This window comes from Prunus mume, linkage group LG2, assembly GCF_029339155.1.
Source record: "Prunus mume cultivar Tortuosa linkage group LG2, ASM2933915v1, whole genome shotgun sequence".
Lineage (NCBI taxonomy): Eukaryota > Viridiplantae > Streptophyta > Magnoliopsida > Rosales > Rosaceae > Prunus > Prunus mume.
The window spans coordinates 17984001-18009929 of NC_142699.1; the positions used below are offsets into that span (position 1 = coordinate 17984001).

Here is a 25929-nt window from a genome sequence, read left to right on the forward strand (position 1 = left end):
CGGTAATTGCTTGAAGCCCAAGTTGGGTTGGGTTGAATGAACTGCTGAATAGGGTTGGGTTGAAACAGTAAATGCTTGGAGCCCAAGTTGGTGACGATGGGTCAAACGTCAAATGAGCGAAAGCAGTCGGAGTTAAGACAACGCGTCATTTTTTGCAATTACAAGTGGAGGGTTAACTTAAGCCCAGAAAACGGAAAAACCACAGAATCTTTCTCTCATCCCATCCCATCAGAGTCTGCTGCAACGAAACTGATTCCCTCCACCACTGCTTTGTCAGCTTGGCTCCGAGGACTTATTTAGGGTTTTTTCTTTCTAATCTATAGGTTTGCCAGCTTCCCGCACACACTTACTCCGAAGATCCAGAAAGGTCCTTTCCCGTTTTAGAAATGCCAGGCAAGGACGATGGCGGCTCCGATAAGGAGAAGAACCTGGAGCTCTTTTTGAATGTCGGGTTGGATGAGCGAACGGCCAAAAACACCATCGCCAACAACAAAGTCACCGCTAATCTCACTGCTGTCATTCACGAGGTACTCGATCGTTGTTTTTTTTTTTCATACTGAAATTTCATTTTTCTTGTTTATAAACCCGTGGGTTTATTTATTTATTCTACTAATTTGTTCTTGAATAATTTCAGGCTGCAGTTACTGATGGATGCAGTCGAACTGTTGGTAATCTCCTGTATACGGCAAGTAGTTTACTTTTAAGCCATCTGTTTAACGTTTCTGCTTAAGATATGAATCCAGTGATTATTAGTGTAATTTCTAGTCTTGGAGAAGTTACTTTGGCCTCCCTTGTTTCGAAATGGGTAAGAAAAGTTTTGTGGATTGGAAGTTCTTGAATGCATGTTTGAAAACTATTACAGCCGCTATTTTGAGTTCAATCCTCGAGCAAAATACGCTCGAGTAAAATTCTCAGAAAGAAGTTTCTAAAGTCTACCAATCAGCATAAATTTTTTCCTTAAAAGTTGTAATTTTTGGTGAAACGCCTCTGAGAAATGAGATGTTTTCATTCCAATCAATAATTTTTTGTGCACTGGTGTTCTATCATCTATGGCAGGTTGCCACGAAGCACCCAGCAAATGCCCTTGTGCATCGCCCAACGTTGGTGCAATACATTGTATCATCGAAGGTTGGTGAGCATACCTTCTTAATGTTTTAAATTTAAACTACGTACCTTCATCAAATCCTTACACAGTTTCTCTTTTCCAGATCAAAACTCCAGCCCAGTTAGAAGCGGCGTTTTCATTTTTTGCAACTACAGGGCCAGAGAATTTCAAACTAAGCGAATTTGAGGAAGCATGTGGTGTTGGTACGGTTACAATGGGTCATCTAGCTTTCTTTGTTTTTTTTTTTCTTTTCCAGTTAAAAGGGTCATCTATTTGGACATAAATTGAGCAGTACAATGTTCAATGAGGACTTGTTACATAATGCTTTATATCTGGCATGTAATGCAAGTTCTTTCTCTTTCCCTTTATCCATTCTGCTAGTAGTCGCATTTGACTTCATTGAAGGTTAGAGTTTCTAAGTTTGAATTAATTGTATCATGTTAGTAATCCTGATTCCTGTCTAAAATTATAGACATTGCTAACCTCATTGCTTTTACGAGCAGGTGTTGAAGTTTCAGAAGAAGAAATAAAACAAACTGTTAATGAGGTTTTTGAAGAGAATAAGACAGCAATTTTGGAGCAGCGCTACAGAACAAATGGTTAGTCACACACACACAAACTCACAACCAAGAAAACGTTATGTTATTGTAGGGGAACATACATACGCCAGACATTCATACTATGTTTTGTAAATCTATTGAGAATCCTATCATGTTACGTTATCATAAACTCTTGGAAGTTATTCCATATCAAGGGAAAAATATATGATACACAGAAACATTCATAATTCCATAGATTGGTTGATTTGATCTGGCTCATGGATGGTTCTTTAAGCATCAGAGTTACTTTTAGTCAACATTCTGTTTGAAACTACTAAACTTCACATTCTGTTGTTTTGTCTCTAGTCGGTGATTTATTTGCACATGTTAGGAAGAGGCATCCATGGGCTGATCCAAAAATTGTCAAGGTGATCTTATTTTGCTTCCTTTGAACTTATTTTTAAATAATATTTCTTCGTTTAATAGAAAAAATCGGTGACAGGCAAACAATTTTCGTACTAAAACATTTCTGACTGCGATATCTTTCTGTGACAGCAATTCATTGATGCAAAATTGCGTGAGTTACTTGGTGAAAGGACTGCAGCAGATGATGAAAAGGTTCCTAAAAAAAAGAAAGAGAAGCCTGCTAAAGTAGAGGTTAGCATTTCTGCGATGTCTGTTCATTTTGCTTGAAATGTTTTGGGAGATGACTGAAAATCTCTCTCTCACTGCGTCTCCTCCCCCTCCCCTTCCACTTGTGTAGGAAAAATCCATTGCTGTTTCTACTCCTGAACAGCCATCTGAAGAAGTTCTTAATCCATTTTCGATATTCCCTCAACCGGAGGAAAATACTAAGGTATGTTATTCCCAATTTTTGTTTTTGTTTTTCTTGTATTACGACATTCTTCCAACTGTTTATACAGGCTTTTATTGAGATTCGGACAAAATACTGAAGAAACAAAAGAAGTCATTTTTATGTATTTTCTTAAATAGGGGGTATTTTTATTGTTTGTTATCGACTTTGCCTTTGGTCTTTTAACCAACCAAGGGTTGTTTTTATGATTTTCCAAATCATACTTAGTAGGATCAAACTCACGCTTTTATCATGTTCATTTTGACTTACAAGTATGACATATTTGTGAATCCTTAATTTTGTTGTTGTCGTATTGAGTTGTGAGCTTGCCTTCCATGTTATCATATGCAGCTCTCTGGAAGCAATTGATTAAGACATTTTGTTATTCTGTTGTCAATTTTCAGGTGCATACTTCAGTTTTCTTTAGTGATGGATCTATTCTGAGATGTTGTAACACAAAGGGACTGCTTGAGAAACACTTAAGTGTGACCGAAGGGAAAGTTTTGACCCGTTTTCCTCCTGAACCAAATGGATATCTGCATATAGGTCATGCCAAGGTAAATATACTTATGTGTTCTAGGCTAGATTCAGTGTTTGCTTTGTCTGTGGTTGTTCCTCATATTATAACCATAATTTTTGGTCAGGCAATGTTTATTGACTTTGGCCTGGCAAAAGAGAGAGGTGGAGGCTGCTACCTACGGTGAGAGTCTTTCCGTGTTAACTTTTTTTAGTATTGTTTTTCTTTTCATTTTCCAGTAAGAAGGGGAAAAAATTAGAATAGACATGGAAAACATATAATTGATTTTTTTTTATATGGGTTGTTGATGCCAACTTTATAAGATGGCATATGATGTACTATTTGTAGTATTGCTGAAGAAGATCCAGTTTCCTGTTTGCAATATCTCAAACCAAGAGATTGTTTTCTGGATTAATAGTCAGATATAGCATAATTACTCCAACTGTTATAACAATACACTAATTGTGCCAGGATAACATATTTCAACTAATGACTGTTGCAGAAGTTTATAATCTTCCTTCAAATTTTTCTAATTGCTCTTTAACTTTGAAAAATAAAAAGAAATTTCCATCTGCCATTGTTTTTTGAGAATTGATTCCTACTTTGTGTCACTTTTAGGTTTGATGATACAAACCCGGAAGCTGAAAAGAAAGAATATATTGATCATATTCAGGAAATTGTAAAGTGGATGGGTTGGAAGCCCTACAAGGTAAAAAAGTTGGTTGGTACATCTTTTGCCGCTTTGCCTTGTTTCTTTGTGATAGCTGACATCTGTTGGATTTCTGCAGATCACTTACACTAGTGATTACTTTCAAGATCTGTATGATTTAGCAGTGGAGCTCATACGAAGTGGTCACGCTTATGTTGATCATCAGGTTTTGTTCAAAATTTATTTGAAATTTATGTGAAAATTTGGCATATTGTGTTATATGATATGAGCATTTAGTTCTCTACATACTTTACAAATCCTCTGTAGAACGTAGTTTAATTTTGCCACTCCATGCTCGATCATGGATTATATATTGCTGGCTAAACCTTTAAACTTTCAGTGATACTATCAATTGATTAACATTTCAACTTTGCAATCTCAAGTTTGGTTTTATTTACTAATCAACATTGGTTTGAGAAAGATTCTTACTTTTGTTAATATTGGTTTTAGACACCTGACGATATAAAGGAGTACAGGGAGAAAAAAATGAACAGCCCTTGGAGGGACAGGCCAATTGCAGAATCATTGAAACTTTTTGAGGATATGAGACGAGGCCTGATTGAAGAAGGCAAAGCAACCCTTAGAATGAAGCAAGACATGCAGAGCGATAATTTTAATATGTATGACCTTATTGCATATCGTATCAAGGCAAGTGTGGACCTTAAATAATCCTTTTGATTACTCAAGCTCATGGACGTTCTCATTATTATGTGAATTTTTTTTTTAGTTTACTCCTCATCCGCATGCTGGAGACAAGTGGTGTATCTATCCAAGTTATGATTATGCTCACTGCATTGTGGATTCTCTTGAGAATATCACACATTCGGTATGCTTTTTACCTTTGGTTAATATTCTTTCCTAAGATATGATCATGGTATAATTTATGATTTCCCCAAATCTGTAACAAAAAGTAAATAAAAAATTCATGCCTAATTTATCTGAGGAACTTATCTTTTTAAGAATAAACATAGAAAGCATCACTTTTAGGTTTCTCTTGCAAAAAAGAAAAATAAGCTATACTTTATCTCAGGGGCTCAATTCTGAAGTAGTTGCGCATATTATGCGTTTTTGTTGCTCAGTCTCATACTCTTTTTGACAGAAGTGATAAGTTACATAAAGATGTAACCTGCACATTCTGTATCTGGTGTGAACCCTGCAGAAACTCTGAAATCTAGAGTCATCTCCCTCCCTCCCTGTGTGTGTTATTTTTCATTATTATTCAGATGTTGATGACTGAGTCTTGAGATCGAGGGCGTATATATTGCCCTTGAGATTGGTAACTTTAATCATCTTGTTTATCAATATGGCAGCTGTGCACACTTGAATTTGAAACACGCCGTGCTTCATACTACTGGTTGTTGCACGCACTCGGAATTTATCAACCATATGTATGGGAATACTCACGACTGAATATCAGTAACACCGTTATGTCAAAGCGTAAGGTGAGTCAACTGCTGAACATATGTTCAGTGTTATAATGTATAATGTATAATGTATATTTGCTATCTGTCAGCATTTACACTTAACAATGACCTTTTATGTTGCAGTTAAATCGACTGGTGACAGAGAAGTGGGTTGATGGTTGGGATGACCCACGTCTTATGACACTGGCTGGTTTACAACGCAGGGGTGTAACATCTACTGCAATAAATGCTTTTGTTAGAGGAATTGGAATCACTAGAAGGTTCGAATTTGTCTGTGTGTGTGTAATGTGTATTGAGCCTGCTTTTAGTTCTCACATTTTGTAGTGCTAATTCATGATCATAAATGAATTTGTGGGTCCTTCTGCGACAGTGATTGTAGTATGATACATTTAAGTCGCCTCGAGTATCACATAAGAGAGGAACTAAATAAAACTGCTCCTCGCTCAATAGCTGTGCTACATCCCCTCAAGGTGTGCATCTTATTGGCATTTCTTTTTCTCTTGATATTTTCAATCCATCTGTGTATGACTGATCATTCCTTATCTAAGGTGGTTATTTCTAACCTGGAAGCTAAAACTACAATGGATCTAGAAGCAAGGAAATGGCCTGATGCTCAGACAGATGATGCATCTGCTTTCTACAAGGTAACCTTGGATTTCACAGATCAATATTATGCATAGAGGTTAATGCTGAGATACAAGATTTTGAACATTTTTCATGGCAGATTAACGTTTTGTATGTCCATAAGTTCTGTTATTCCAATGGTATTTGGTTCCATGTTATTAGACGAATGATTATAGTATTAGATTACTCTCGGATAGATTTTTTATGTGTTTGTTACATCCAAAATGAATAATTTAATATAAAATCCTGAGAATTGCTTTTGTTATTAGCCTTTTTGCTAATATCACTTTGTTCTTTTTAATAAATGTCGGCCTGAGCTTTTGGTGCTTTAGTTGTCACATAATTCTTTTTATTTGCCTTCACAACAGGTCCCCTTTTCCAATACTGTTTATATTGAGCGGTCTGATTTTCGGCTTAAAGATTCAAAAGATTACTTTGGGCTTGCTCCAGGAAAATCAGTCCTACTTAGGTATGTATAGATTACAAGATTTTAGTTTCGTTTCCACTTTAGCAGATTGGGGCGGCATAGTGAGAATCTTATCTTCGTGGTTGCAGGTATGCGTTCCCTATTAAGTGCACAGATGTCATATTAGCTGATGATAAGGAAACTGTTCTTGAGATACGGGCTGAGTATGATCCTACAAAGAAGACAAAGCCAAAGGTCTATGATCTATCTGTTGTGCTGGAATTATGAATGTTGTTTGATGCTTGGATATACTACGCTCTGTTGCTTCTTCTTAGTTACTTTTTGTTTCTTATTGGTCAATCTATTCCACAGGGGGTGCTTCATTGGGTTGCTGAACCTTCCCCAGGAGTTGATCCACTCAAAGTGGAAATCAGATTGTTTGACAGACTGTTCCTTTCAGAGGTTGGCCATCATTACTTTCTAAGAACAACCCCCCCCCCCCTTCTCTCTCCTCTGAAAATCTTTCTGAATCTAATGTGTGTGTGTGTCAGAATCCTGCTGAGCTCGATGATTGGCTTGCTGATCTGAACCCACAATCCAAAGTGGTAATACCCGATGCATATGCTGTGCCCTCACTTCGGAGTGCTGTTGTTGGGGACACATTTCAGTTTGAAAGGCTTGGTATGTTCCTGCATTGACTTGTTAATGTTTATTTTTTAACTTCAGCTTCATTTTATAGAATAAATAAATAGGCACACTTTGCATGAGACGAATGAATACATAGGTGATATTCTAATTGTAATTGAATTCTATTATGCCGTAGTCAAACGAAAGTATCTTATTGCAAGCTTGTCTGATTGTATGTTTCTTCCGTTGCAGGCTATTTTTCAGTCGATAAAGATTCGACTCCTGAAAAACTTGTGTTTAATCGTACTGTGACACTGCGAGATAGCTATCATAAGGGTGGGAAGTAGGGGGGTTAGTCGTGGAAATCAGAGTAGAGAGGAATGTGGGAAGTGGTTTTTGGCAGCAATAAGTAACGTGTTTTGAATATTTGTGGTATACAGTTGACACCGTTTTGAACCAACCAATTATATTTTGTGTATATTGAACCAATTATACGACAAATTCATGTATACAGTCAGTCGAGATGGTTTTCATGGAAGTCTGTTCACCCGCGTTTTCAGTGTTGTGCATTGTTGTCGTCGTAATTATCAGGATGCGTCTAGGATAGGAGCTTCTAGGTGTTGGTGTTTACAAAATGCATGGGTGTTCATAACGTTGCCTTTCGTGGACCCAAAAACCAAAAGAAATCATACTGCATTCAGTCAAAAGTTAAAACGTAAAGTGTAGACAGATCTTATAGAAAGATTGAGGTGATTGAATTTGAAGTTGTACAATGAAGAAGGAAAGTTCCGTTGTTGCTACGAAAGCTGATAAAAAATCAAGCGACCTTGTCTACTTGTCTTAGTGTCAAACCAACAATATACAACTGTTGACAACCACATATTATTGTGAATGTTGAATGGACAAGAATATCAACCTTGACCATATGAAATGAAAGGATTTTAAGACATGCGTGTTAGCCAGGGCCATGAAACTGCTAAACAAACAACTTCCTAATTCCACGAGCAAACAAAGCTATTGATTTTGTGCTAAAAAAGGGAAACCACAAGTGTCGGCTCTTTCTAGTTAGTGATTGATTAGTGGGGTGGGGTGCCCTTAAACTTGATTAAAAGAGGCAATAAAAAAGTATTGTTGAATGTTGAGTCTTATTGACGCTCACACATTGAACACAAGACGAGTAAGAAGAAAAGTAAAAGGTGCAAAAATGAGGTGAGGTGAGGTGGGCTAATAGGAAAGAGTTTGGTCTGTTCACGCTTACTTGTGAAAGCGAAAGATTGATATGATTTGATCGAGATTTGAAATTGAAAGAATAAAAGTGACAACCATATTCTGTTTTCCCATCATCCATTCTAAATCTAAGGTTCCGTTCCATCCAGGAGAGCCTCACATGAAAATTTAGCCACCATTTTGGGTCACATGCTCTGCTCTGCTCTGCTGCCTCTTTTTAAAAAGATAACCCTCTCATCTCACTACTATTTGTCCTCTCTCTCTCTCTCTCTCTTTCTCTCTCACCCACATTTACATTTCACACAAACTTTACCGTGAAAAACATCCAAGAATTAGATACTCATCATCACCCACTAGAAAAGATCCATACCCTACCAGTCTAGCTAACAGCTTCCCTAGTTTTTATATAGCTTAGCTTACCAATGACCCGTGTTATATAGAATCAAATTGTTGTTGACTGAAGGTTGTAAAAATAAACAAGAATATGTAATCATATGGTTGGTTCCATTCCATGATCATTCCATCAAGAACATTATCATAATTTATTCTGTACATGACTTGTAGTAGAAATAGAAAAGCCCCTTTCAAGCCTAGTTAAAAATGGGTTATATTTTTCAACCTTACTGTAGATTCTGCATTATTTTTCTTCCTCTGTTTCTGTTTGCCGACGTCGCTGCTTGTTTGATACAGTTTTTCATAATCAAACATTTTTGTTTTCCTCTTAAGGTAGCCATTCTCAACTGTCACGTCAATGACAACGTTTTCCAACTAGACAACAAACTCTCTCTCTCTCTCTCTCTCTCTCTCTCTCTCTCTCTAAATTCATTTGTCTCCAGGTTTTATCTGCATCCTTCTAGTTCATTTTGGCATACTCGAAGCATTCTTCTTCTAATTTTTTGATCAGGGCCCTGCCCTTTTTTACAGCATTTTCATTGCGATATCATAAAATAAGAAGAAGAAGAAAAAAAGAAAATGTAAACGAGGTGTGTGGTGTATGTGTCGGATATCCATATCCACAATTAAGATGTGACTCCACTTTTGTTGCTTTTGAGTTTGAGTTGTCACTTCAATTTCTTGGATTGACTGCACACTTAATGCAACGTCAAACAGCATCTTAATCATGCAGTTTAATTTTGTTTCAAATCACAGACTGCGTTGCTAACAACAGAACAATCATTGTTGAAGCTACAATTAATTCATAATGTCTCTGACTATCCATAAACACTGCACTTCTTCTCTTCAACACAGAATTGAGATTTTAGGAAGGGTATTCAATTGAGATTTTAATAGATTTTAATTATATAATTTTAATATAATGAATTTCAGCCGGATTTGTAATTACATAACTTTACTTACAATTTTAATTTATTGCAATTACATAATTTTACTTATTATTTTAATTCACTTTGGATTTTACTTATATTTCTATACAAGCTTGAACTATATTCACATAAATACATAACCTGAAGGCATATACCATTACACTATATACAAGGAAATATCATGATTGCGGCATAAGAGCAAGTTAGGACTGAATCAAGAATGTAGATAGAAAATCATCACGACTATGTGAAGTGGTCCAGAGTGCCACCCAAGTAATTGTGCCTTTACACCCACTGCTCTTGAAAAATCACTTTGACAACTATTTGTTTCATCGGTTCAGACTTTGTAATAGTTCATAAGTTTAGATTAATGTTATTTGATGACTTCTTAACATATGTGCTTTTGATATTTTCATCCCTAAAGAGTAGGAGATTCTGAAAAAAATACTGAACACATAATGTTGCTCCAAAGAAGCTTGTCTACAAGGAAAGAAGAGTCATTGGAAAATGCCCATTAACTCCCAGAAGAGGCAATATCTTCTCTCTTGTTAATGTTTCTTTATTGTCTCTCTTATGAAAAGTTATTATTATTATTATTATTAATTTTTTTTTTTTGTATAGTAGAAAGCATGAAAAAATAGTGGGAAAAAAAAGAGTATGAGAACATATATGAGAATTAGGCATAGGTGGGATTTATTATGTGATTTGGTATTTATATCACACATTCAAAAGTTTCACACAATACACTATTTAATGAAATACATTAAAATCATTAAATTTTTTTGAATACCACAATACTTTTTCTTATCTTTTAAAAGTCCTAATTGAATACCACCGGACTTGTATTGATTGTTTAAAAATCATAATTGAATACCACCAGACTTTTATTGGTTACTTAAAAATCATATTCTGGAAAGTACTGAATATTTATGTCGGATAGTAATAATCTATTCCGGAGAGTACTGAATATTTATCCATAATATTATAAGACGTTTGATATTGTTTCAGATAAATAATTTGACTATGTTATGCTGTGTTTGATGCTCCGATAGATAACAGTATATCAAACTATTTTTTTAAAGTTCTTCGATAATTTATGGGATCATTCCCTTGATCCAATTTCCCATTTTACATGGCAGAATTCCCTCCTTCAGAGTCATAGCCCCCACTGGTACTTGGACCGCCTCAAATCCCACAACTTCAACATCCATGCCTTCCACCAAAGAACAGCCTTATAAACCGAAAGTCCTGATGTAAAAGGCAATATCATGTTATGTGAAGAAAAATAACGAAAACCAAGTCCAAATCTAGATTTGAGTCGAAATTCAGCAGTGCATGAGCAACTAAAAGCTTCATAGATCATTCAAACACCAAAAGAAAAGATGATAAACCCAGATCATAAAATTAAACAAATACAAAATTACGCAACACTCAAAAGAACAAGGTCAATTTACGATTTTTCAAATAAAGAACAAATAAATCTGAACGGTTACTCCCATATTGCAATTAAAAGCACACAAAAAAAAATTCAAAGAAAAACGCATCCAATAACATATTCAATACATTCAAAAAGATTGGGACTTACATCGAACAAGCAACAAAATCCAATAAAATCAACCCAACATATATGATCTAAACACAATTCTTTCATCAAGATCAATCGGATCAACCCATTAACCAAAATTAATAACAAAAGAAAACAGAAGAAAAAAAAAATGAAGCTAGAGGAAGATAGACAAGTTGAACGTGTATTATCTAAATTAGGGTTTGTGGTTGTATTAGTTAGTAAGGTAAAAATAGTATTAAAAGCTCAATCTATTTAGCATAGTCAAGTAATTAAATAATACAAGTTGACACCAAACAAACAACATGTACTATTTTCTCATATCTGGACCGGAGTCTAATCCGGTGTACCAAAAGCAATAAGCAATAAGTCACTGCTTTGCTTTGTCTATGAATACTTAAGCTATTAACAAAAACAATAAGTCCCTGTCGTCGACAAATGCAATATGAATCCCAACAACAATCTCTACTTATTCTACTGTTCTCTCAATTTCAAAGACCATCCAGCTTGATGATGCCCCGATCTCATCTTTCCTAACTTTCTAAATTGTCACATCCCCTCCATGTTCCATAAAGTGTCAGTCATGTTGTCCAACATCCAATCACCTGCTGTCATCTGGCAATCAAACTGTTGATTGTTAAAATCGCAAATTGCTGAAGCAGGGTCCAGGTTGAGACCCTCCATGTCATAGGCATAGCCACTGCTGGTGTCCACATAGTAACAGTCATTTAAAGCTGGGCTGCTGCTGTAGACGGTGTGGTCAAAAGCATGAGTTGGACTTGTTAGGCGTTCTGAAGTTTGAGGCAGCTGGGAAATCAAAGAATCTGAGGAAAAGATACTTGGGCTTCTGACAGAACTGGAATTTCCATTAATGGGATGCTCAAATATTTGTGAAACCTTGCTTGGTGGAGAAGTTGAGAGCGAAATAGAAGGAGCAGAGCAATTAGGTGACAGAGAAGGAGATGCAGAGTTCTGAGAACTCAAGGTTGTTGGCAAGTAAGAAGAAGAAGATTGCTCCATCTTTTGAAGCAACGTTGGCATCCAGAAACATCGAACCGCGTCAAGGAACCTCTTGCTGTTGGACTCGATATTGAGCTGACGTGCTTGTTTTTGGACCCTTGTTCTCCAATAGTTCTTTATCTCATTGTCTGTTCTTCCTGGCAAATGCTGTGCAATTTTAGACCACCTGAAATTTGAAAAATATAAGAACACAGAGTTAATTATGATTTAACATAATAGTTATAAACTTTACTGAATGATTAAGCTTGAATATAGATAATGACCTGTTACCCCACTTGGAATGGAGTTCAAGGATCATGAGTTGTTCTTGTGGAGTGAGGTTGCCACGCTTAATGTCAGGTTTTAAATAGTTTAGCCATCTCAATCTGCAGCTTTTTCCAGTCCTCTTCAATCCTGAAAAAAAGTTGAATGACAATCAAGAAATGAAATGGAGGCCATAAGCAAAAGGTTGTGATGTCATGAGAAGGGCTGAACTTACCTGCACATTTTGCTAACGAATTCCAATGGCCTTCCCCGTGACTAGCAATGTAATGTATAAGCAGAGTGTCTTCTTCAAGTGTCCATGGCCCTCGTCTTAGATCAATCTCCTCTTCATTAGGATTGCATGCCCTCTTTGTGACAGCAGCCATAGCTGCTCTGCTCTGCTCTGCTATATTTCGTGTGTATACTTGTGTGGGGGAGAGACTGGGAGTTTTTTTCACAAGCTTGGTTGTTTTGAGAAAGAGGAATGAAAGTAAAGCCAATCAAAGCCAAAGATTTATAGAGCGCAACAAAGTTGAAATAATTGCAACTTCAAATCTAGAAAAGTAAAAACCCAAAAAGAGTTCGTCCAATTGCTTTTGGCTTTCTAAACTGACCAAAATAGAATTTTTATTTTCTTTCTGAAATAGGGTTGGTTGTGTAGTTCAATAGGGCTACGAATTATTGCCTTGCAGAGGTGGCAAAGCCAGAGCAGCTAACCAGAGTTGGGCCACAACACAATAAATCATATTCGAGTCATCCCTTAGCCAAGTGTACATAACGACAGAAATTGGACAACTCAAAGGGAGCTCTTTTTCTTTTTTTTTGGTCAGAACTCAAAGGGCTCTTTTATGTTTTTTTTTTATAAAAAGATACTTGAAATTTATGTGTTTGAACAAAGGGTGTAGTGTTGAAAATGGTCTTTCAACTTGCATATTAATAGTCTCATATTCGAAATTTTATAACATTTTGGCAGTGTATGTGTGAGAAAATCCTCCTTTCCCAATATCGCTTGTATCAAAAGAAAAAAAATTAATGTATTTGAACATTATTCACATAAGTGCTTTATTTAAGAGACACCCTTGTAGAGTCCACTCGGCATTGTATTTCGCTAATTCAAACTATCTATTTTTTTATATAATTATTCAAAGATCATCTCTACAAAAGATCACTTGAATCCGATATCATTTGACCACTCAATTGAGTTATTGAAATTGTAGTACTTTCTTGAAGCATCGTGTTCATTGTTCTTGGATGTAAAAAAGATTTCCAATTTGTCTTCTTTTTTTTTTTTTTTTGCAATGATGATTTATGAATGTAGACTTAAAAAATAGATCGTTTGGATTGTTGAAAAAAAATTAGTAGAGAACCCTAAAGAGTGTTCCTAAAATAAAATTATTTGAAAAATCCCTCAATATAAAGGGACTATATATTATAAAACAATAATAATAATTTCGTGTACTGTTGGATAGATTTGAAAAAGGTCTAAAGAAAAAGAAGACAGATGAGAGTTTGTTCTTGGAAATAAAATGTAGGTATTTCTTTAGGGGGAATGCTACCTTCCATTTCTATCCTTGTCCATCTAGATCCCCTAATTGTGCAAGAAACGTGCTTGACTGGACAAAATATATTATACTCCACAAAACTACAAAAACTACAAGACTAAATGTGGAATGATGGGGGTTTATTCTGAGTTGGGTGGCATTGAAGCATGTTTCAAATTTTGTCAGATGTTGACAGTGGTTGGACTATAACGATGCTTAACCCAAGCACAGTAAGTAACTGTGTTTCTTTCTATTTTCTAGTTTCTCCCAAAATCCTTGCCAATTTCCAAATACATTTAGGAGGTGGATAAATGATTAACAACAGAACAGAGGTTAATAATAATATACCTAGTATTACTATTATTAAACTTGTACTAATTATGGTTATGAAACTAGAATTTCCCTGGCTCTCTAACCAAAGTGAGTTAGATTCTAGGGAAAGAGGGTACTAATTACTAAACTAAGAAGAATCAAGCGTGAGAAGGAAAAGGTTTGAAAGTGGGAAGTGGCCAAGGGTGGTGGGGCGTTGGGTTGGGGACCAGGAATTGCTTAAAGGATTGCATAGATTCAAAGGCAGTGAGAATCAATTATTGGAAGATAAAGGTTTCCATATTTGAGTCAATGGCTGTATCAACGGAGATAGATTACCTATTTTTGAAACATCTAAACGACTTTGAAGACTCCTCCTGCTCATCATCATGTGAACTGATATGGGATAGGTAGACTCACAGGACAGAAGCATCAGATACCTCTTTTTCCATTTTTCCACACGAAAAATTTCATGCAATTATTGTTATTGTGTTGTGTGTGCAGCTAGCTAGCTAGAATGAAATTTTGAACTGAACGTAAACGACAATGGCCATCAATGATCCAATGGAATGGAGGCACGCGTGTTTATGTAGTGGGGTGCTAATCATTTGCGCTTGATTATGTTAATCTGCAGAATGAATGCTTCATTTTTGTTCAACAACAATGTTGATTTTGATCCCCACCCCAACAACGTTTTCAAGTGTTTTTAGTGGCTCTAGTTTTGCTTTGTCCAGCATTGTAGTTGCACCAATGTCCTTTTAATTTTGTCCATTATCCAAGTGCAATGTATAAACCAGGAAGAAATTGGAACCCGGTTGCCTCATAATTAACCAAGAAGAAATTAGGAACCGGGTTGCCTCATAATTAGGAACCAGGTTGAGTTGAGGCTGACAACAACTGATCACACAGAGCATACACCTAATATAAAGGCTAACTCCAAATTCTTTTGTTTCGTCCAAGTTCAATGAAAGCATCATCTCAAAATGAAAGGAGACTATATTCTTAATAGTCATTCGATGAATTGATGGATTTATTGGACAACTGGATAATGCCGTTTGATTTGATCATATCTTTTCACAGCCTGAATAAATAGCAAACAAAAGAGTGGATGCGATTAGAATAAAAATTAAGTTCCTTTTACCAATAATTTTGAAGAAAAATACTTTAGGGCTCTTGAACTATAAGTTTAGGCTAAGGCTAGGCTATATGAAGAATTTCGATGTGGTATATGATGCTGCTGAAGTTGATCATGTGTTTTGGCGTGTAGCTTTGCACTTTTGGAACAAATCCCTGACCTCATCATCTGCTGAACTAGTATGGAATATATGATCGAAAAACAGAATTCAGCATCGTAAGTCCAATTTTGACTTCACCGCCACCATCATTGAGTCACTTCAATTAGACTCTCATCTCAGCTCATGCATTCCAAAAAGCATATAAATATTTGGGCCTGCCATTTGGACTGTGCTAATGTTTGAGCCTGTTGGCGGTTGTAGTAATGTACACACTGTGTGTTATTGGGCCGTTGTAAGAGTGGCTTTAGGTATTGGGCTGAAAACATCTTGCTAGCCCATTCTCATTAGACCCGAACTCAAGCCTACACTTTTTACCACCAAGGAATTCAATAACATAGGTGACCAAATCCATTATGATGACCTTTATCTCATTCTTGAATTAAACCCAAGTTTTTTTTTTCTTTAGTACAAGCAATTGTGGGAGGGGAATTTACACAAATATTTATTCGGTGCTTAGAACTTTCGACCAACTAAGCTATACCCCACTGACTAAACCCCAGGTTTTGTCACGATCGATCTATCTGTACATCATGTAGGCTGCTGCTGAGATGAATATTTGATTATAAATTTTAATTTTGTGACCGAAGGAGAACCCTAAAACACTACCTGCCTACCAATTTGGGCTACCAAAATTGAAGTGTGCGTTTCTTAAGAGCAAAATGTATTGTTTTAGAAGCATTCGCACGTAGGAATGGGACAAAAGCAGACTTCACGTATATACGCAACGCAACAATACTAAACTGGTTTATGTACACCTAATTGCATTGGATAAATTAAGTATAGGTCTTATGAGAATATAACAACTGTTCGAGCTTTCAACAAGTTCCAACATTAATCTTTTCCCATCTCTCTGAATTGAAAATATTTAATTATATGAATCAAGGACTAAACAAGTACTTAAAGTCGGTAACAGCCCATTTGTGATGCACCTTCAAAATAATTTGGATGAGGATGGTGACAGTCTCATTTCACCTTATATGGCAAAGATACCATTAAATCTGTAAACCATAACCACATTCTGGTTCCAAGCATTAAAGGGTATATAATTTGGCATAGCTAGAATACATCCTAACCTAATTCAAAATCAGGCAGGCAGCTACCACAATAATACTACAAGGGCATAAGAATCAAAGACTTATTATGCTGAAGATCAACACATAAACGGTACTTAATTTGTACTCTAAGATGCTACATATTCTAGGTTTTGAAAAAGAAACAGTTTCAAGAGGCGCAAAAAAAGCCAACTTGCCAAGCAAAGCATGCATGGCACATCAGAATGCCCAATTTGGGGTTTTGAGGGGGATGGGGGTTGTGAATATAGGTCGGTATGGGATTTCAACGTGCATTTGGAATAGAGAAATCAAGGCTCCACATTTAGAAAGTTTAGAGTCAACATTTTCATGGGTAGTTTAGATTGTGAGCACACCAATTAAGGTCAATCTTTATATTTGGTTTTACAAGCTTTGATTGAAGGGTGTTGAAGTGAAAAGCCTATGTATGCGATTTGTGGTAAGATCATCATTATCCATAAAGGAAGATATATGTTCCCATCAAAAACCAAAAACCAAAAACTAAACAAAACAAAAAATAAAGATAATTAATCACACCAAATTAAATACCAAATTTTGCATAATTCACCCTCAAAACTGGTGCATGGTCCCACGTACCAGGTCGATATATCGACTGAATGAGGATATTTACAAACCAAAAAAATAAAAATAAAAACAGAGAAAGATCAGAGGATACAAAGTCAACTTATAACTGAAATGAAAATCTGTACGTATAATTATTCTGCTCTTGTACTTCAATTTCTATAAACTCGATCTGTCTCTCATTTGCCTAGGTAGATAAGTTTACTAAAGGCATGCAAAACCTCAAATTTCTCTGAAGACGACTGGAAGTTGAAGCATGGAACTCATAGACAATCTTTGTGAGTTGGAGAATCTGAGCGCCAATCATCATGAAATCATGGCTCTCTCCAATGGCATGAGTTTTAGTGATCATCAGCGACAAACTAACCAGCTCCCTCTGAACTTCATTCAAGACAATATTCAAAGCTTTTCCCATTCTGATGATCCAAATCACGATGTCTTAGTTGCTCATTCCACATCTCTGACTGGAGATTTTGCCCAAGAAAGCGAAAAGGGAAAGGTAATGTTGCTCTTGTCTTGTTATCTCTCTGGTTTATAGGAAGCTAGATTGATTTTCTGAATTTGTTTTCGTTTGGTAAATATTAGCAGCCCTTAGGAGGAAGAAAGAGAAAGAGAAACAATATTGACAAAGATGGGGAGAAACTAAAAGAAGTCATCCATGTGAGAGCTAAGAGAGGCCAAGCTACTGATAGCCACAGTTTGGCAGAAAGGGTATTGTGTATATATATTTAAATTCTTTCAATTCTACTAGCTAGCTATGTGGTCATGAGCAGATGAAAACAATCCTGTTACATGATCGATAGAATTTGTGCTTTAGAAGTACTTGTCTTGTGAATTTTCAAATCCAAAATTTGAAGCAAATTGTTCAACATGGTAGGTAAGAAGAGAGAAGATAAATGAGAGGCTGAGATGCCTGCAAAATCTTGTCCCGGGATGCTACAAGGTAGGTGAAGTGATAATGTTCTTGCCTTGAACTACAAAGCAAAGTGATGAATTATTGTTTTAAGAGCAGTCAATCATTATATTGTTTTTGTATGGTTAATTTAATTTGCAGACTATGGGAATGGCAGTAATGCTGGATGTGGTTATCAGTTACGTTCAGTCACTGCAAAATCAGATTGAGGTGAGCCATTTATATATATATATATATATATACCATATGATATATGATGGAGATTTCTCATAAATAATAATTATCATGATTCATGTCCAATGATATATTTGTTTTGCTGTTTCCAAGTTTCTCTCTATGAAGCTTTCTGCAGCAAGCGTGTATTACGATTTCAATTCACCAGGTGTGGATGCTCTGGACACAATGCAGCAACAGGTATGAATTTTCACTGTTTTGCTTTTCATCTTTAAAAGTAATTAGATAATGATTATTCATATGTTGTCTTATAATTATGATATAAATATACTGTGTGATGAATGAACGAATGGGTATGTTGAAGTTGAAACTGATAAAGGCGAGCAATATGGAATGGCTAATGATGTTGCAGGGGACAAATAATGCATATGGGGAGGTACAAGAAGAGATGGTAAGATCAGAAGGGTATGGAGGAGGGCTTTCTAATTACAACAACAACTCAACATGGCCTATTTGAGTTGATGAGAGACTTCAATATTCACATCCCATGCTCCTATCCTATAGGCTATAGCCACAATCAAACACAAGATCAATGCCATCTCTCATCTTCTCCTCATCCCATTATAATAAAATACTCTCTTCTCTTTTCTTGCGCATAGTTGCTTGCATAGGATTCTTATACTATTATTGTATTATAATTAATTAATTATAGCTGCAGTAATATTAACAGAGGATTGTATTTCTACTGCTGTAACTTGTATCAGTAGTATCACCATTACTAATTAATGATCATCAAAAGATTGAGCATATTAATTAGTTTCTTCTCATAATTATATTAAATTAATTGAATCAAGAGTACAGGTACATTGCATCCTTCATAAGGGTTGGAGGATTTGACAAAAAAAAACAAAAAAAGGGGTTGGAGGGACTATAGTGATATATCTGTTATGTGGGTTTCCTTAGCCCTTATAATTAAGGACACTGAGCTCAATAAGACTTGGAAGTGCTCAGAGAGAGAGAGAGAGAACCATTAGCCATGGGTCCCTCCTTGATCACTATATTAAACAAGAGCTAGGCCCAATATCTAAACTTATAGATTGTTGGGGTCGTATTGTAGGTACGTATGACCTTTTCCTGGAGGGTAGGGGGACAATACCCCCTTTTACACCTACAACGCTCAATGCCTGAATGGCCAGGTTCAGTGACCCTCAGCTAAGTTGAGCTGGGTGGGACAAATTGATTAGGCATATGTACCTCAAAAAATATTATACATAATGAATAATTTAAAAATGAAGACCATTTGGTTGCATTTGGTCTCAAAAAGATCAAAGAGTTTAACTAAGACTAGGATTTAGATCCAATCTCAAATACGCACCCAACCCAAGTTTCACCAAAAGGATTCTGGCCCAATAAGCCCTTCCATATTGTTTTTGTTTTCCATTTTTCTTCTTCGAATTTTGTGTCTTTTCTCGTGTCTCGTGTGTGTGAATTGCATGGGTTCTAACCAAAGTCTAAAATATCGATTATATCGGAAATATCGGTAGTCCCAAAATAAGGAAATTTCAATGGAAATATCGGAATATTATCGATATCGATAAAAATTGAATAAAAATCACGAAAGTTGTAAGAAAAACTTTAAAAAAATAAAAATAAAAAACTTTGGAGGATGTTTATTTAATCAATTATCTATTAGTTTATCACAAAAAATTAGAAAGAAATGTATTGCATAATGGGTTTTACTTATTTAAGTTGATTATATAGTGTGCTGACAAATATTGTGAGTGTACAAAATATGTAATAATTAATTAAAGAAGATTAAACACACCATAATCATTTTATATATAATGATTTACTATAATATTTTACACTTTATACATTACATGGTAAGATACGTGAGTGACTTAGTACCATATAAAGTTCTCATTTGCATATTATCACAAAAACATAAGCAACATGGTAGTTAAGGTGTTAGAGGAGTGAAATGGCAAGGGTTTGAATCTCATTTGCATGCGTGCTTTGTGTTTTTTTTTTCATTACATTGATATTTTCGATATTATAGCGATATTTTGACAAAATATCTTTGAAGTGTAAGCGAAATTATAGACATCGATATTTTTCGATATTATCGATATTTATACGATATGTTTATGGATATGTTAAATATTCTTGAGAAAAAACGATAATATCCTTATTAGAAAAAAAAGATTTCAATCTTCTCAAAGGGCACAACTTGAATATGTACAATTTCAATTATGTTATTGAATATATTTTTATTTTGATACGATGTGTGTTTTTAGGGCATTTCACATGTATTTATTTTATGTTAAAGCTTATTAGAAATTATTCAATAAAGCTATAAATAGCAGTGGTTTATATGTTTTAATAAATATTTTATTTCTAGAAAAACTATAAAGTATCCAAAAAAAAAAAATTATCATTAGATTTTAAGCCAATAACTTTAATTAATCCACTCATTAAAAAATTCATGGTTTCGGCTTCGGTTCTAACGCCCCCGCTAATTCCAACAAAAACTCCCAAAATCCCCAACTACCCTGACTGACTCCTCCGTGTCTGGTCTCTGGTCTCTCAGCACTCAGCAGGGATGTTGTTGCAGTTGCAGAGCCTGCGTGCATCTTCAGTTGCCGACCGCACTCACGTGACCCTCCCATCCTCACGTGTCACCCGTACGTCGCTCCATCTCCACCGTCCGTCAATTTCTTTTCCGACGACCCGGCCACGTCTCCGATCACTCCCCACCGTTAGGAGCTGTACCACCTTCGCATTCGATTTCAAAGGTGGAAAAGGGTACTTACTTGCTTACTACATTCAATTTCTTGGTCAATTTTGGTCCTCTTCATGAATCGTTATATCCCCATTGCAATTGTTATATGAAAATTCATGGTTTTGTTGAAGAAGGAATTTTAGGTGTTGGGTTCCGGTGTCTGAAACAATTTTAATATGTAAAGTAAAGCCTTCTCCTTTTTGCACCTTGCAGAATGAGTGAGTTTCTTGATGTTGAGCTCAAAGTCCGCGATTATGAACTTGATCAATATGGCGTCGTTAACAATGCTGTTTATGCAAGTTACTGCCAGCATGGTAAGACTGCTGCTTTTATTCTTGTCTGAATTATATATGGTTAAACATTTGTACAATCTGAAAGGCCTTGAATTTCAACAGAGTTTATGATGCAAGCTTACTTGTAGGCTTTGATTGTACTAAATTCTAAGGTCCTCAAATGTATTGGCTCATCCAAAATTTCATTTCATGACTAGATTTAAATGTCGCACCCAACCCAACCTATATGCGACTGTGGCTTTCAGTTCATGCTAACACTTCCATCTGGTGTTGCCTGCATCAGGGTTTTGTAGTAAGGATGCCCAATTTTTTTACAAATTTGATGGAATGCTTAATCACTCACTTTGATTACATTATTTCAATAGTTATATTGATACTGCATTTAGATTGGAATTTTTTGTTCAGTAATCCTTCATAAATGATGTTTGAACATTTTCTTTCCTTTTCATACATCAGCTATTCATAAATGATGTTACTTGGGCTTCTTCCAATCAATTCCTGCTTCGAAAGATCATGTTACTGCAGAGGTGATAGGATTTTCTCATGGGAAATGAATCCATGGTGTTATTATACATGAAACCTGCAATGAGTTAGAGTTAAAAAGATCGCAGCTTTTCAATCTTTACAACTCCATCAAACTAACTGAGATGTTGTTGCTTCAATATTTTGATCAGGTCGTCATGAACTTCTGGAAAGGGTTGGCATCAGCGCTGATGCAGTTGCCCGCACTGGTGACGCATTAGCATTGTCAGAATTGTCACTCAAATTCCTTGCGCCACTCCGAGTATGTCTCCATATTTACATTTGGATCTCTTAAGTTTCAAGCATTTTTTCATTCAGCATATGCCATCACACAAATCAGAATGTTGAAAAAAAATAATCTTATTCTACTCCAGTATGCATGATTGTTGTACCACTGATGGTGAAAACCATCCTTGTTTCTGTTAACATGGTCTGCGCTACTAGAGTGGAGACAAGTTTGTAATAAAGGTCAGGCTCTCTGGTTCCTCAGCCGCTCGCTTGTACTTTGATCACTTTATTTTCAAGCTGCCAAATCAAGAGGTTTGTTATTTGTCAGTCCTAAAAATTTGCACTCCATTCATTATTAAGGAGTTGTCTTGACGCAGAGTGATCCTCTCTCTCATAATACTCTCTGAACAGCCTATATTGGAAGCAAAGGCCACAGCAGTGTGGCTTGACAAAAGCTATCGCCCTGTCCGTATCCCACCGGAGGTGAAATCTAAATTTGTTCGATTTCTTCGTCACGAGGAGTCTAACTGATTTTCCTGCAACATGGAGTTGGTGGGAAAGATTCCATTACTACAGCTCCAGTTGGATATATATATCTTTTTCCCGCTTGCACCAGGGACATGGAGGAGGAAGAAGAGATTTCAGTCACAAATTACACCTTAACAAAGTTTTTATTAATGTCAAAGATGTAAACAAGTACTTTTATAGAATTCATCAAACTTGTCCGGTCATAATCTGTAGGACGCAAACAAGCAACCACTTAACAATTTCCAGTTTAAGAGAAAAGTAGGGAATGTATGTGAGATGAGGTATTTATAAGATTCATGATTGGCTTATGATTTTAATTGAAAGGTAACTATGATAGCGTCGAATTTAATTGAATGATTAAACCCTGGCTTATGATTAATCACTTCTTGTTGTCTGAGCAGAAAGGATCGTATTATGTGGTGGTTGTTCAAGCATCTTGATGAGCTTCGCAAAAAATCCCACCAAACACGGAACATCAAGCAATATTGATGAAAATTGTTTTGGGGCAAGCGGCACCAAAAAAGTTAGATTAGTACGACAACACGTGTGCCTCGTTGTAGTTTGATTGTTAGTTAGGACTTTAGGAGTTGGCACATAGAGAAGATAAGTCGTCCTTAAATGGCCACGAAGAAGGCATGCACAGCAAGACGTGCTCTGCTTTGCCTACAAAGAAAAAATAATAATAATAAATATATATATATATATATATATAGAGAGAGAGAGAGAGAGAGAGAGAGAGAGAGATGGAGCAGGAAAAGAAGGAGAAGAAGAAGGTGATGGTGGCAATTGATGAGAGCGAGTCTAGTCACTACTCGCTTACTTGGGCGCTTGAAAACCTGGCCGACACCATACGCAATTCTGAGCTTCTTGTGTTCACTGCGCAGCCCACCAACAGTGATTTTGCTTACACTTATGCTTCCAGTTTGGGTGCTGCCCGTACGGCCTCTAATCTCCCTGTTTCAGCTTCAATCAAATACTTTTATCAAATAATTTCTCAGTAATTATTCAACTTGAGTTACAATTATACGCTAGACACCTGTCTGTCGATTTCTAATTTTCTTTCTCTATGAATTATGCAGCTCCTGAGTTGATAGAATCCATCCTAGCAAACCACAAGAAGTTCGCATTGGCTTTATTAGACAAAGCTAAAGGCATCTGCGCCAACCATGGGGTACAGTTTCTTAACTCTTTTTATTTTTGGGAGATTCATTATTAAATTCAATATAGGGGTCTAAATTATAAAAAATATATATATGCAATGGACTTTAGAAACACACCCAAAGTCTATTTAGTATTTACAATATAATAAAGAGCATTTTAACTTTTTATGAGTTTTTTTTGTTTGTTTATAGAAATTACAAAACTGTCATAACAAAGAGCATTTTAACTTCTTGTTTATAGAAATCAACATAACAAAGAGCCTTTTAACTTCTTATAAATTACAAAACTGCAACTGATTTCTTAAAACAAGTCAAACCTCAAAACCTCATAAAAAAACCCAAAATACTCAATAAGACATCAAAGTAATTTAATAATCAAAATTAAATTCAATATGGCCAGTTGTCATTTTTTGAGTTTTGTTTGTTTGTTTGTTTATAGAAATTAAATGGTGTATGATTTATTTATATTATTAGTGCTAAGAATGGGTATATGACTAAAGATCTCCTTTTTTTTTTTTTACTTTTTGGCCTCGTTTGGTTCATGACAAAGAAGACTTGGGGATGAGAAATCAATTGTTTTGTCATGTTTGGTAAGTCCAGGCATGAGAAATCGTTGCCTTGCACATGAAAAAGTAAGGGGGAAAGTGAAGTCCTCCTCCACTCGTGGGTCTCGTTTGGTTCACATAATGAATTTGAGGGAAAATCACTTGTGAGAAATGAAAGATTCATTTCTCACGTTTGGTAATGTCGGGAAAGTAACCGAAAGATTTCACTTTGTTTTCTTTCTTATGTTTGTTTTGAGTAGGAATAGAAAACAAAGTTCACATAATTTTTCAATTATACCCATATTAAATCAAATAAAAAAATGCATTTAATAATACATTGTAATTCTAAATTGTTCATGGGGACAAAATGGTCATGAAAAATATACATTGAATTTTGGCTCATTTTCCCAAACTTTCCCATGATGAGGGAAAACAAAACCCAAGTTGAGAAAAGGGCTTCACTTTTCCCCTACTTCCTCATGTGCCAGACAACCATTTCTCATATCTGGACTTACCAAACATGGAAAAACAATTGATTTTTCATCCCTAAGTCTCCTTTCCCATGAACCAAACCGGGCTTTGGGTTTTGTTTTCCTCATAATGGGAAGGTTTAGGAAAATGAGCCAACATTAAATACACATTTTTCATGATCATATTATCCCCATTAACAATTTAGAATTACAATATATTCAATGCATTCTTTTTTTATTTGATTTTATATGTGTATAATTGAAAAATTAAACAAACTTTTTTTACATTCCTATACAAACCAAACATGTGAAAGGAAATAAAGTGGTATTTCTTGATTCATTTTCCAGAATTACCAAACTTGGGAGAGGAATCTCCATTTCCAATTCCTTAGGAAATGACATGGGAAGTGATTTCCCATCAAATCCGTTACGTGAACCAAACAGGGCCTATGTCTAGTAGATTTTTCATTCTAGATTCTGTAAAAATATGTTATTTTGATTCTTAAGATACTGGTTGAATTTTATTTTATTTAATTTCCTTTCGGTGCTAAAATGGATTAGACATAAATCACAATTAAGCTACAAGGAAGTCTTTCTTGGTACATACAGATTGTTGCAGAGGCAGTGACTGAGGTTGGGGATCCTAAAGAGGCAATATGTGAAGCAGTGGAGAAACACAACATCAAGTTACTTGTATTGGGCAGCCACGGCCGGGGAGCTGTAAAAAGGTATGCTCTGCTTTTCCATTTACATTTACCCCTTATTTCTTGTTGATGATGATCAAACAACTTGCAGCTTTGGTATAATACTTTTTCCATGGTGTTCTTTGCTGTTGTCATTCAATTTTGAGTGCCTCAGCTTTCTGAAATACAAGTCATTGTTGTTGCATTTGGGAATTCTTCTAATTCATATATGTTGGGGTTGGGGACTTGGGACAGGGCTTTGCTGGGAAGCGTAAGCAACTACTGTGTTCACAATGCTAAGTGTCCTGTTCTTGTTGTGAGGAAACAGGAATGAAAACTCTTCTGCTATATGCTCGATGCTCGATCCAGGTCCGGGGAATGTTTATTTCTACAAGTGATTTTTATTAAATCAACTTTAACTTGCATATCCTGGAAGGAAAAAAGTTGTTCTTTTCATTTCATATGTTGCTTGGTGTGATTGAAATAAAAGTCCTGTCGAAACATAAAAGCTATGATTGAATAAAGCAAAAATTAGTTAATTCTGCTTCAGTTTTAAGATTTGATCCAGTGGCTATAGTTTGGATGATTTAGAGGTTTCAAATTTACAGCTCCTACATAGTTATCTGATACAATTAATCCTAATGTCTTCACCTA

General features: G+C 35.7%; 5 protein-coding genes across 9 annotated transcripts; 4 read left to right on the forward strand and 1 right to left on the reverse strand.

Moving 5' to 3' along the window:
* Positions 1 to 138: 138 nt before the first annotated feature.
* LOC103341503 (glutamine--tRNA ligase) lies at positions 139 to 7342 on the forward strand. 2 transcript variants are annotated; one of them, XM_008245034.3, is made up of 23 exons: positions 139 to 527; positions 635 to 685; positions 1057 to 1128; positions 1209 to 1308; positions 1609 to 1704; positions 2011 to 2072; positions 2200 to 2301; positions 2408 to 2500; positions 2902 to 3054; positions 3142 to 3197; positions 3633 to 3723; positions 3803 to 3889; positions 4174 to 4371; positions 4451 to 4549; positions 5034 to 5165; positions 5271 to 5407; positions 5518 to 5617; positions 5696 to 5791; positions 6140 to 6240; positions 6327 to 6432; positions 6550 to 6639; positions 6729 to 6858; positions 7057 to 7342. In XM_008245034.3, the coding sequence occupies exons 1-23, from the start codon at positions 387 to 389 to the stop codon at positions 7149 to 7151; spliced, it is 2388 nt and encodes a 795-aa protein (XP_008243256.2). In that variant the 5' UTR covers positions 139 to 386; the 3' UTR covers positions 7152 to 7342. The 2 variants fall into 2 exon arrangements, with proteins under 2 accessions (XP_008243256.2, XP_088901210.1); XM_089045084.1 differs by having other exon boundaries at positions 140 to 527; positions 2902 to 3197.
* Positions 7343 to 11153: 3811 nt separating this feature from the next.
* MYB62 (myb domain protein 62) lies at positions 11154 to 12688 on the reverse strand. The gene is made up of 3 exons (XM_008245033.2): positions 12416 to 12688; positions 12201 to 12330; positions 11154 to 12103 (listed from the first exon to the last, which is right to left on the reverse strand). The coding sequence occupies exons 1-3, from the start codon at positions 12564 to 12566 to the stop codon at positions 11467 to 11469; spliced, it is 918 nt and encodes a 305-aa protein (XP_008243255.1). The 5' UTR covers positions 12567 to 12688; the 3' UTR covers positions 11154 to 11466.
* Positions 12689 to 17036: 4348 nt separating this feature from the next.
* Positions 17037 to 18724, forward strand: LOC103341501 (transcription factor bHLH75-like). 2 transcript variants are annotated; one of them, XM_008245032.3, is made up of 6 exons: positions 17037 to 17476; positions 17566 to 17688; positions 17855 to 17920; positions 18032 to 18100; positions 18218 to 18304; positions 18477 to 18724. In XM_008245032.3, the coding sequence occupies exons 1-6, from the start codon at positions 17234 to 17236 to the stop codon at positions 18579 to 18581; spliced, it is 693 nt and encodes a 230-aa protein (XP_008243254.1). In that variant the 5' UTR covers positions 17037 to 17233; the 3' UTR covers positions 18582 to 18724. The 2 variants fall into 2 exon arrangements, with proteins under 2 accessions (XP_008243254.1, XP_008243253.1); XM_008245031.3 differs by having other exon boundaries at positions 17040 to 17476; positions 17563 to 17688.
* A 1805-nt stretch (positions 18725 to 20529) lies between these two features.
* On the forward strand, positions 20530 to 22745 carry LOC103341500 (acyl-acyl carrier protein thioesterase TE3, chloroplastic). Of its 3 annotated transcripts, none has more exons than XM_008245026.2 (5): positions 20534 to 20869; positions 21060 to 21160; positions 21814 to 21923; positions 22106 to 22201; positions 22301 to 22745. In XM_008245026.2, exons 1-5 carry the CDS (start codon positions 20667 to 20669, stop codon positions 22418 to 22420), a joined length of 630 nt encoding a protein of 209 aa, XP_008243248.2. In that variant the 5' UTR covers positions 20534 to 20666; the 3' UTR covers positions 22421 to 22745. The 3 variants fall into 3 exon arrangements, with proteins under 3 accessions (XP_088901211.1, XP_008243248.2, XP_008243249.2); XM_008245027.2 differs by having other exon boundaries at positions 20719 to 20859; XM_089045085.1 differs by lacking the exon at positions 22106 to 22201 and having other exon boundaries at positions 20530 to 20869.
* A 319-nt stretch (positions 22746 to 23064) lies between these two features.
* On the forward strand, positions 23065 to 25814 carry LOC103341499 (universal stress protein A-like protein). Its single transcript, XM_008245025.2, has 4 exons — positions 23065 to 23353; positions 23497 to 23588; positions 25202 to 25320; positions 25531 to 25814. The coding sequence occupies exons 1-4, from the start codon at positions 23161 to 23163 to the stop codon at positions 25607 to 25609; spliced, it is 483 nt and encodes a 160-aa protein (XP_008243247.1). The 5' UTR covers positions 23065 to 23160; the 3' UTR covers positions 25610 to 25814.
* The last annotated feature ends 115 nt before the right edge of the window (positions 25815 to 25929 follow it).